General features: G+C 48.1%; 1 protein-coding gene across 2 annotated transcripts; it reads right to left on the bottom strand.

The window, feature by feature from the left end:
• Positions 1-362: 362 nt before the first annotated feature.
• Positions 363-11,622, bottom strand: rrp12 (ribosomal RNA processing 12 homolog). 2 transcript variants are annotated; one of them, XM_049009833.1, is made up of 34 exons: positions 11,376-11,622; positions 10,525-10,748; positions 10,350-10,433; positions 9,520-9,596; positions 9,295-9,400; positions 9,076-9,192; positions 8,802-8,940; positions 8,588-8,715; positions 7,330-7,428; positions 7,104-7,195; positions 6,895-7,006; positions 6,710-6,810; positions 6,135-6,249; positions 5,875-6,017; positions 5,613-5,734; positions 5,458-5,522; positions 5,161-5,323; positions 4,838-4,992; positions 4,649-4,719; positions 4,453-4,546; positions 4,213-4,371; positions 4,046-4,126; positions 3,846-3,951; positions 3,633-3,740; positions 3,156-3,313; positions 2,975-3,066; positions 2,643-2,801; positions 2,371-2,537; positions 1,922-2,035; positions 1,776-1,825; positions 1,492-1,564; positions 1,292-1,359; positions 1,084-1,166; positions 363-545 (listed from the first exon to the last, which is right to left on the bottom strand). In XM_049009833.1, exons 1-34 carry the CDS (start codon positions 11,512-11,514, stop codon positions 443-445), a joined length of 3,867 nt encoding a protein of 1,288 aa, XP_048865790.1. In that variant the 5' UTR covers positions 11,515-11,622; the 3' UTR covers positions 363-442. The 2 variants fall into 2 exon arrangements, with proteins under 2 accessions (XP_048865790.1, XP_048865791.1); XM_049009834.1 differs by having other exon boundaries at positions 4,649-4,716.
• Between the last annotated feature and the right edge of the window lie 472 nt (positions 11,623-12,094).

Raw genomic sequence — 12,094 nt, 5'->3', positions numbered from 1 at the left:
AGCTACACACTCATTATATGTATTTCACTCTTCTGACCCTTATCCTTAAGTTGTTGTAGTGTTTCCATCATATGTAAGAGGGCCTGCCCATCAGAGTAATGTACATCCTGTGACATGTATTGACTACCAAGAGAAACTAAACCACGGTGTATTAGGCTGACAATGAGTACTGGACTAGAGCGAAAATCTGTCTGATAATCTACCTATTAACCGGAGACGGATCCCCTAATGCAGAGGGATTAGCGTCTGTGCCACATCCAGAACCATTCAGTGTAGCAGTCTGGTGGTTCTACTGGATACTGACCCCTTTGTTCCTTCTGATAATCATCAATACTACATAAATAATTACCAAATGAGTCATCCCCTTTCAAAAACATTTATTGACATTCATAACACTGCTGCAGCTCACACACAAACACAGTCCACGGCATCCAGAAAAAGGTCAGGCCTTTTTCTTCTTCTTCAGCTGACTCCGCCCAGACCGCGCCCCCTTCTGGGCGCCTCGCACTATGCCTTTGAATTGGCCCTGCAGCTTGGCCCGTTTCCTGTCAAGAAGACCTCTGTCAATATGAGCACACAAGACCCACCCAGCCATAGAATACCACCAACCACAACCCCCAAAGGCACCTTGGATGGCAAGTGAAGCCTGCAGGAAGAATTATAGGGATGAGCAAATGAAGCTTCATGAACCATTTGCTGTATTTAATGACCTCACTAGATGGCGCTCTTGGTTCGCACTTGGTGGGCATGCTTTGACCCGTTTATGAACACAGAGCACCATCTAGTGGGGTCAAACAATACAGCAAATGGTTCATGAAGCTTCATTTACCCATCACTAGAGAATTACATTTTTAACATCACTAAGTTGCACCTAAACCAAAGACTACGGACAAATTGCCTGCAAAAGCTTAGAAACACAATATTTTCCATATCCTCCCACAACAGTCAGAAACAATTTCAACACCTTCAATTCATAGCCTAACTGACAGCTGCCAATCAACAGTTCAAAGTTGATTTATTTACTTTATTGAAACCAGAAAATCCTTAAACATTGAGTCCAACATGGACAGGCGTCCATCATACCTGCGGTTCAGCTGGGCCTTTTTCAGAGGGATGTACGCATAAGGGTCACACTTGCCCTTCTTCGTGACGTCGCCTTTAGCTTTCTGAAACACGCCAAACACAAACTGTAAGATAAACGCGAGGGACACTGCTGTCCAGTGATAACACTGAAGCTACCATCCAGGACCAGCAAATGGGGTTAGAGGACAGCAAACACCTCCAGTCTCACCTTGGCTTTGTACTCCCTGCCAAAGTTGTCCTTCCCAGATAAAGGTCGGTGGATCCCGGAGCCACCAGCTAAAAGTGAGACCATAAAACAAATAAGAGTCGAGCACAATAGACGCAAACGAAACACTGACCAGGAACTGACAGAGGAAGAGAGCGGCCAGAATGAGCTGGTAGCTGCCAGCTCGGTGGCTCTGAGTTTACCTTTATACTTCAGCTGTGGTTCCATTTCCTCATCAACATCACCACTGCGAAACATCCTTTTCTGGGTCTTTTTCTGAAAAGAGTGAAGGACATGAACCTGAATACTGTCAGGGGCCATTAGCACCATTCTGGACTCTGCACCACACCTCTGCATCCAAACAGCCCTTAAAAGGGCTAACAAGATATATACTAACAGGAACTTGGGTGTGCAACTCATTTATCCATCATTACATATTTTTTGGCTTGAAAGTGGATTTTGGTGCCTCAGTGGTTTGCCGACTTACAGTCTTGACCCCGGCTTCCTCCAGAATATCCTCCATTTCTCCATCACCACCTGCGGACGTGCAGATCACAGTCTGATCGACTCACAAACATGGCTGTTGTGTCTCTGCCATTGTTTACAGATTTACTTATAGAATCATGCAGTTACCATTCTTTTTATCACCATCATCCTCCTCCGCTTCCTGGATGATCAGGCGTCCGTCTGAGGTCGTTTTGAAGCCATGTTTGATTTTGGGAACTTTCTGCAAATCTGGGTTTGTAGCTAAACAAAAATGTAAAAAGCACAATCAGGTTTCAGATCACAATAAAAACAACAGTGTAAATACCAAAAACATCTGTCAAAGGGTCTTAAATGTAAGCTCTGATTATTTGCTCTCCCCCTGATCTGTAGGTAAAAGCTAGACTAGATGGAGCTCTGTGTTAATAAAATGTCTCAAGGCACACGCCAAAGCAAACAAAGAGCTCCATCTAGTGGCGTCAAAAAATACAGCAAATGGTTCATGAAGCTTCATTTGCCCATCACTAGTAAAGGCTACCTCACAAGAGTACTGCTGTTTTGCAAACAGGGATTATGCCCCCTGCACTAGGCATACATACCCAGCACTCTCTGGGAGACTTTGGGGTCCAGGAAGTTGAGGGGTTCATCACCCTCGCCCTCCTTCAGCCAGGCCTGGCCCTTCTGCCTGACATTCTTTTTCTGTCCTTTCTTGGGCTTCTCATCTTCAGAATCCTCAGAGTCCGACTCTGCGAGAATGTCTTCAATGCTGAAGAGGACATTAAGGCAGCATCCACGTTAGACGACGTCCACGCCAATCAGTGGGACAGCCCCACCTCTATCATATAGAGGTTCCGCCCCATTTTGAACCAACCTCTCCCCCTTAGCCTGGGGTGTGTCCTCCTCACTGTCTGACCCCTCCACCTCAGCCTTCAGCAGCAGTCGCCTCCTCTTAACCCGAGCCTCCGCCTTGCGTATGTTAGCCAGCACCTTGTGGTGCTCCACAGGCAGCATGTTCTTCACCAGCTCGTACCTGAGCGTAAAGGCACACACAGTATCAGAGACCCCGCGGCATGCAGAGATGCTAATCACAGCACGGAACTTTCCGGAGCAGTAAGGCTAAAGAGCGACAGGGTGATGGCTGCCTGTCTGCTATTCAGAACAGCCTTTTTCTACAGCGTCAGATGACGTGTGCTGTAATTTTACCCAAACTTGCGGATGAATTTGGTGAAAATGTTCTTTAGCTTCGTCCGGAAATGACGCCTGGTGTCATCTTTGATGTTCCCAATTGCCTCCATCTGATAAGGTTGGAGAAGAAACACCATGAGCCTGGAGGACCAGGCACTGTGTGTGTGTAAGTGTGTCTCTGTCAGAGGGAGTGTCTTACCATAGTGGACACGTGGCCAGCCAGGACCTTGACATCCATGATGAAGAGGACGACCTTGATGAAGCCCAGCGCCGCCTTCACTATCTCCCGGGTCCTGGAAGTGAGCAGTAGGCAGATGTTGTGTAGCAGCCCCTCCATGACAGATACCTCCATGTTATCTGTGGAGCAGAGAACAGCCGTTACACAGGATCTGGGCAGACGAGGACAAACAGAGTGGACATGGGCCCGCAGAGACAGACAGGCAGGCAGAGAGACAGGACACAGGCAGGCGGAGATCAGCAGACAGGACACAGGCAGACAGATACAGGACACAGGCAGACAGGACACAGGCAGACAGGACACAGGCAGACAGGACACAGGCAGACAGGACACAGGCAGACAGGACACAGGCAGACAGGACACAGGCAGACAGGACACGTCGACAAAAGTGTCCCACCTCCCTGACTACATAGCTACCCCACACTGTGTCCCCCTTACCTTTAAACTCAAACACCAGTCGGGTCAGTGCCAGGACTGTGCAGCTGATCATGGTGACTGAGCCTGTCAGGCCAGCATAGACCAGACCCAGGTACTGCTGTATGGCCTCTGGGAGGGAAGCAGACAGTGCATAGAAACACACGTCACATGACCTCATTTCAGCCAATACACATTTCAGCCTCACTGAGCTGAGCCAGCACCATGCTGTTGTACCTTTAGAAGTATCGCAGAACTTAACGAAGAGCCGGCCGATCTCCACCAGCAGGGTGTAGGCATTCTTACGGGCCCCAACTGATACCTCCTTGGTACAGATGATGACCTGAATGAAGGATGACACAGAGTGGTGACTGATGTAGCTGATATTACTAGGGCACGAGTCAAACATGCATGCTGTGACGATTCTGTGTCCGAACCTCGGGCAGGAGGGCGGCAATGAAGTCGCAATGCTCTGCACTCAGCTGCTTCACTATGTGGATCAGGCACTTCAGTCTGGGCTGCAGGGGGTTAAAGAGCCAGCTCACAAACAAAGACGACCCCACCCGTCCTCCTCCAGAGCCCCCCCTTCTCTTTACAGGCTTACCCTCTTGGCAGGCGAGGCTGCGCTCTTCAGAGAATCCAACAGCGCCCTCTGCAGTTGTTCTAGGTTGGCCAGCACAAAGTTGCGGCAGGCCATGCTGCTGCCCCCACACATCTCCTCCAGGACACGATAGGCCTTCTTCTGCATCCCTGCCTCCTTACTCTGTGTGTGAAGAGGTAGACACATACATAAAAAAATGCCCCCACTACAAAACCACTACAAAAAGCAGTCAGAATGTCCTACCTCCAAATAGGGCCTGATGAGCTCATATGTGCCGCTCATTGTAGACTCGTCAACATAAGGCGCCATGACCACTACCAGGTCCATCACAGACAGCCTGCAGAAAGCAAAGGTTTCCTTCACAGACAGTAACAGCTTGGATTGTGCTTAAAGTTCTACACTCCAACCTCCTGTCCATCACCACAGAAACTCCCATTACCTGGTATATTCGGTGCTATCAGGGCTGACGACCTTCTCGCTGGCTTTCTGCAGAAATGCGCAGACCATCTGCTGGCAGAAGGTGGCATTATGGCAGGGAGACACGCTCCAGCATACAACTAACCAAAAAGATGGCAAGCAGGAATAAATGCCCAGAAAGCAATAAATCAATGCGGACAGAGATGCTCACGGGCTGGTCAGTGATGGTCAGGAAGACCTTGATGGTCTCCAGGACAGCCATGCGGGGGGGTGCCGTCTCGCCTGGGCTGGGCTGTTGGCTATACACATTGAATAGAATTGGCAGGAAGTTCTTTGCAAAGCGAGTAACTTCGGCCTTTTCTTCCTCTGTAGGGAAAAATACCTTCTGTTAAACGTCACCATGAAGCTGGCAATCTACCATCTGTGACCAGCAGGGGGCAGAGAGGTCAAGAATAAGGACTGTAAACACCACAGTTCTATGAATGTTAAACCAAGCAAACCTGGATGAATGAAGACTGTGCCCCCCCCCCTCACCTGTGTGGCAGCTCTTGCTGATGAGGGTCCGCAGTGCCTGACATATGGTAGGCCGGATGTCGGGCCTCTCGTTGATAGCCATGCCCAGTGCCCTCGCCATGCCTCTGAAGGAGGGCACCAGGTCTGTGGGCTCTGTACAGAACCCAGGCAGCATGGTCCAAATCTACCACGACAGTGGAGTGGTCACATGACTACCGCGGCCAGGCACAGAGCTCAGAACTCAAAACTGGACATGTAATCGTCTTGTGATCACTGAAAGGTCTGGATGAGAGTCCGGGAGGAGGTCCCAGACCTTACCTGCAGCTGCAGAGTCTGGTAGACTTTGGCCTCCAGTTTGTGGTTGGCCTGTTCAAGCTCCTCAGCTTAAAAACAAACAAAAAAAAAAAGGGTATTGAGACACAGGCGCTAACATGGCTAACGGCATATGTCCATTACGGCGCTGGCCAGCCCACCTCTCTGTCTGAGTGTGGCGGCCAGAGGCATGAAATAGGAGCTGAAGTAGGCCAGCTGGGTCCCTTTCACATGGTCACGGATCACAGGCACCAGCCAGCTCCGGGGAAAGTCCAGGTCGTCACTGAAACATCCCAGAGGTAGGAAAAGGGCATTTTCATTCAAAAAAACACATTACAACTTCACATGAGCAAAGAGCTCCCAGAAAGGCCTTCAATGCGCTGTGCAGGACGCAGCCCTCTGATGCAGGAGACCCAAACTCACTCAGTGCCTGTGATCTGCAGGGGCACCGCCCTCAGCACCACCTCTGGCCCCATGCTCTCCACAGCACCCCCTACAGCCAGGTCCAGCTCCCCGCAATAAGGGAAGCGAGGTGTGACCCGCAACTCACTCAGGGACTGCAGGCTCTGGTGAATGAGACATGGGCATGAGAGTGTATAAATATATGTGCACGCACACGCACACACACACACACGCACGCACACACACAGACAAGAAAGAGAAAGATGGGGCTGGATCATTACCTTTGTCATGATGGGATGTGCCTGTTTCCCAGCAACCCTATAGAAGCAGCCAAGGATCTGGAGAACAAACGGCCAGGAGGCATGGAAACGATAGCTGAGGCCCTCCTCCACCACGCTGAGGAGAAAAACAGGCACTTAGACACACAACACGACCCCCGATTCATAATGAAGCACACAGGTTCTAAGCAGTGGTCAGATATAAAACACAGTGTAGTTCCTCGTGTCCAATGTGGTTCTGGAGCTGGTGACAAATTTCGTCCCCAATCCGGAATTGGTTCCACGCATTTCCACCATTATTTTTTGAAACCGGTGGAAACGCAGGTAGGTTATCAAAAGTAAGAACCAGACCAATACTGGCTCTGTGTTGATGGAAATAAGGCACTGGATTCTTCAAGATGGAAGTTCAAATAATTAAACTGGAAGTTTAGTTTATTTTTGCTCCCCCCCAGCTCGTAGCCAATCCGCAACACCGAATACCTGGTACAGGTTCGCTGGGAGCTGATAGGAAGCAAAAACGTGAACTGTCGGGGGTTCCCCAAGGACAGTGTTGGGAAACACTGCCTTAGAGAACTTACCGAAACATCTTGCAGATGTAGGAGGCGTCGCCGGTGGCAGAGGCAAACATAACCGAGCCAATGCCCTCCATATATGGAGCAACACATTCCATCAGCAGGGTCTATGGACGAAGGACAAGACCGTGTTAGAAGGTCACCCAGAGCACAGGCGGCACCAAACAGGGGGTAACTGAGCGTATGCTGACCTTCAACATCTGCGTTGCCGTAGAGATGACCTGCGAATGAGGTGACAGGAGACAGGACATGGCCGTGGAGAAGAGGCGGGGCAAATGGCCTAAACACAGCTGGTTTTGCAAACTTCACAGCAGAGAGAGAGACAGTTAACATTAAGATACAGAAACAGACAGACCATTTTACACTGGAACTTACGGATCACGGTGGACAGTCCGCTCACCTGCACAGGTGAACGTGGGCCTTTTCCATAACAGCCAGCCAGGCCAGGAGAGGCTGGAGGTCATTCTCACTGGGAAGGTAATCATACAGGGCCTGGAAAGCACAGAGAATGCTAACTAGGTACTAGAATGCTTAACTGGTTAACCACAAAACCAGCACAGAAAAAAAACACATTAAAAGTGTAAGAGCGTATCCCGAAAGCACCAGTCTGATGATGCAGCGCTCACCGTGATGATCTGCCCGTTGAGCTCCGCAGTCATCGTTGAGGGGTGGGGTTTCCCGCTGAAGAGGCTGTGGAAGGTCTGCATCGCTGCCGCTGTCACCAGCTTGAACAGAGAGAGGTTACAGGAAAGGGGAAATGACATGTGGGTGAAGGAGCAGGGGCGCAGCAGGGGCACGGATATCCGGGCAGATTTACAGGGACCCTTGAATGTGTAAAATTATAAGTGGTGCAGGGGGGCCAGAATTTCTAGCGACACCCTTAGTGTGGACACAAAAGGCACTTTCACACTGAAGTTCCTGAACCTGGTCCCGGTTTACCAGTCCCTGGGCCGTCTCGACCAGGAACTTTGTAGCTTGTGGCCACTTCCATGTGTTGCTTTCACATCACATAACAGGAACTGGGACCATTATGCTAAACAAGCATGGGAAATGCAAACAGCTTGTAGGTTAAACTTCACATGTAATTTTATACAAAACTACCCTACCGCACCTGAAAAAATGAGAGGATAAATAACTTTTTTTGTTAGTTACTTGCTAATTATCCGGGGGATCGATTACTATCAAAACGGGACACAGCTTGTTATTTATATTTAAATGATATAACCCGCGATATCTTTATGATTCTTACTTAACCTGTCCAGCAGATTGATCTTTTATTTTCCACAGAATAAAAAAAATGATGCAACTTTATCCTGCTAATAAGCGCAGGCAAGATTCACCACCAGTACCAGCAATATCAGACAAAAGTAAATTAGTAATCGGACCAATTTTCATCTACAGAAATATGAAGATGCAAGCACAAAAAATAGTATTACTTGATGCATTAAATGTAAATGAGGAACAGAAATAATTCAATCTGCTAAATTTTTGCTATGCTACTTCTCTGTTATTGCACTTCCAAGTTAGCGCTGGTGCTTGTGATCAACCAATCAGCAAGCTATCACTGTAAGCACCTCCTAGTAGTTTGCGGTTTAATGAAAAGTACCTAGTCTGGAGCAGGTACTAAAAAAAAGGGTTACGGAACTGCCTCCGAGTAACTACAGTTGAGCCGAGTTCCTGTGGTGTGAACACATCAAAAGTTCCTGGTTCCAGAAAAAGGTTGTGGTTCCAGGAAAATGTTTCTATGGTGTGAAAGGCCTAGTCCTTCTGAGTGCCAATGATAGATGGAAGGAGAATACAGAATAAAAATAATGAAACAAAATAATAAAAACAAGTCCAAAAATGTGACAGATGGCCAGCAGATGGCGGTGTAGGACCACTCACCACATGACTGAGCGTCATCACACGAAGTAGCGTCTCACAGCACTGCTTCACAGCACTGACCGGAAACCCAGTCACAATGTCCTTCAGCAGGCCCAGCACATGCAGTGTGGTGGTGTCCTCTTTACTGCCTGATAAGACAAGACTCAGCATAAGGCTGCAGACAAAACATAAGGCATGAACAGACTCTGAGCCCAACTCCCAGCGCATTGCCCACCTCCTGCCTCCTCTATCTCTTTAATGCAGAACTTGGCCGTGTTCGCGGCCGCAGGGTGATGCGAGGGGGCGGAGTCTTTGAACAGGAAGTCACTCCCCTTCAGGATGGCGCACACACCGTGCTGCGCAGCCTTACGCACCTGCACAAGGGGGAGGAGGCTCATTCTAGACAGAAGTATCATTCTTGATGCTGTGCTTAGAATCAGCACGGTTCACTGACACTATGTTAAAAGTACCAGGCTGGAGCATTAGGGGAAATATGGGGAAATACTGGCCTTAGGTTTGGAGTGCACAGTGAAGCTCAGTACACCATGGTAGATCTGCATGGTGGAAGGATAAGCCCAGACGGAGAGGTCCTGTTTCCGCAGCAAGGTGGCCATACAGGACAGCATCTAAATACGGACACACACAAGCTGATGCATCAGTACATCTGGGTCACAGCACGCCGACCTTTCACAGGAATCACCACGCCAACCCCACCCAGGGACACGTACCCAGCGCAGGGCTGAGGACGAATCTGCATTAGCCTGGGAAGATATCACGTTCATGAAGACCTTGGCCGTATCGGAAAACCTCTTCATCAGCACTGGACTCGGCACTCTGGAGAAGGTGTCAGGTGGACAGACATGAGAAATTGGCAGGAGCTCCTACTGATTCTCAAATCCCTCTGGAAACACCACTGTCGCACCATGAGCTCACTCCAGTGACAGGACGCTCACCTTTTCAGGACCATGTTCAGCAGGTACGACACTGCAGCCAGAGACTCACTGGTATCCACAGCCTCCAGGGTGGTCATCTGCCAGCACAGAGGCGAAAGGCTTGTTGCACCACTGTAAAGCCTGAATTAAACTTCTCTGTCGAGTCTACGCTGTGACCTATACAAGTGGCTTATGCCATCAAGAGCATACTTAAGCGTCTGTGTTGGTCAGCAAAAAAAACCCAAACATTTATAGAATTCTGGTTACATTTGTGATGCTCCGAACTTCCTCTAGACAAATACGTAAAAATGATGAGCCACTACAAAGTCACTTTTTCGCATCTTCTAAAGTTAGTATCTATACTATGTTTTATTTTATTTTTTTGTCTTGTAAAGTACAAATAAACTTAATGGAGGTAAGGGAAACTGATGCTGCTATCCTGCTGCTACGATGCCTGGGGCGGGTTAATTAATGCAATACAAATAAGGCTTTTTATTTAATATTTAATGCTATATATTATTTAATATTTAATGCTATACATTTCATGCTACATAAATATAATGCTATATAAATAACGCTTCAGTTTCAATCAGCGATACAAGTACACCTGGGATGCACGCTTTCTTCGATCCCATAAAATAACAAACGCTACCAAGCAGGCCAATTACAGTTCTTGCAGTCTGCATCACTGCTTTGGTGTAGAGTACACAGCTATGCCGTACTTACTGCGTCGATTCACCACATAGGTATGAATCAAACTTAAGGCTCCACCGGACCCTGGGTGCTGTACCATCAGAGGTAAAGTACCCTCAGGACATAAATGAAAAATCAGCGGGTACAAAAGCACTCACCAGAGCAGCAAAATACTCCGTCTCCGTTTCCTTCCCGCCCTGGGAACGTATAACCTCTGTGACTGCTGCCAGAACCGCACAAATCTGGGAGCCACAAGACAGACACAAAGCCCAGCTGTTATGAGGGTCCCGTTGCGCTCAGCTAGTGCTGATTTTCACTCAAACAGCCACAGACCTCTTTATGCGCCGCCGAGTTGGACTCCCAGAAACGTTGGACCTTGTGGAAGGTGAGGTTGGAACAGTCAGACAGGCCACTCAGGAAGGTCCCAGAGGTGCGCTCTGACAAAGCTGGTTCTTCTATGGAACAGGCGTCTCCCAAGTCAGGCTCCGCCTTCTCCAGAGTTCCCGTCTGAAGCTCATTGTGGAGCTTGAGCGCGTCCACAGTCAAATTGCTGTTTTCTGCAAAAACATCGAACCAGTTACAGAGTTAAATGTCGAAACACAACACAAGGTTTTTAATAGTGGTTTAAATGTGCACAAAAACAAATCCCTTTACAATACACGCAAATGACAACATGACTATAGGGTTTCGGAGGAACTTTCATTCCTTCACATGACACGATCGGTACTCAAGATTGCAAGCAAAGATCTATGGGGACCGGGGATTGGCCGAAGAGCAAATAAAACTTACTTTATATTAGCACAAATGTCTCAGGGACACACTTAATAACATAAATACATCTAAAAGAATGCTGGCACACGAGACATATTACGTTTTGTTTTTCTGTGTTCCTTAGAAGAAACACTCAAAGACGTCGCAAGTAGTAAACTTTTAATACGTTTCTTGATTAACGTAAATATTTTCAAAGCTTCTTATATAGTTATACTTAAATATAAGTATATATTGAATCAGACATGTTTAACTTTTTTTAATAGGTCAGGTTAAACGACAGCAGCAACTGTACAGAGAAACCCATAGCGTAAGCTGCTTTCTCGGATCCGACCCTTTACTGTGTACCCACGTGTGCGGCGCAGGCCCAGAACCCAGCGCTGTCCTGTAGAGCGCGTCCGTCTCCTTGAGCTTACCAGTCGGACGGCTGAAGAACCGGCTTCTCGCTGCCTGACGATGTCGGCTGATCTGCGGGTTGGAGTCGCTGCTGTGTCCTTTTTTCCATCGCTTCAGTTTCTGTGCGGTCCCAGACCGAAGTTTTCCGGATTTCACCATGATGCCTGGTGAAACTCGGATAGGTGAGGGCTAGGCTAACCGGGGAACAGCGCTGCGCGTGGACCCCGCAGCCGGATTGTCGCGCGGACTTTTACGTCACCGTGTGCCATATGTTGCCCTTTGATTCTCTGAGCCACACGAGGGCGCCACGTTATGTTTTTTTTTCTATCCCGCCACACATCACGGCACGGGTATCGTACAAAATTTACAGTGTGCCCCTTTTGTTAATAGACGATCATGAAAAATTCGCAACAATTCACCGAGAACCAACAAATTTTACCGAGGGGCCCCCACTCCATCGCCCTTGGCTACCTGCTGTGAAGCCCCTCCTACACAGGGGGCGCGTTTCCTTGCATCCGCTTTTCGTCCTATTTTGTCTGTTCTTCTGGCTTAACTAGGTGAATTTCAAATTATTTTTAGGCGGCACAAATATTTAAAACGTGTGAAAATATTCAAATGCGGCCTAACACCTATAACATCGTAAATGGTAACAGGCCTTTAATAAAAGTACATAAAAGTACAATATTATAATAGTTTAAAATATGACTGAGTCTGTTTTACATACTCACGTTAAAAAAAC

This window comes from Brienomyrus brachyistius, chromosome 3 (genome assembly GCF_023856365.1).
Source record: "Brienomyrus brachyistius isolate T26 chromosome 3, BBRACH_0.4, whole genome shotgun sequence".
Taxonomy (NCBI): Eukaryota; Metazoa; Chordata; class Actinopteri; order Osteoglossiformes; family Mormyridae; genus Brienomyrus; species Brienomyrus brachyistius.
Note: the sequence above shows the minus strand (reverse complement) of the source record. Positions and strands in the feature narration are given on the sequence as shown.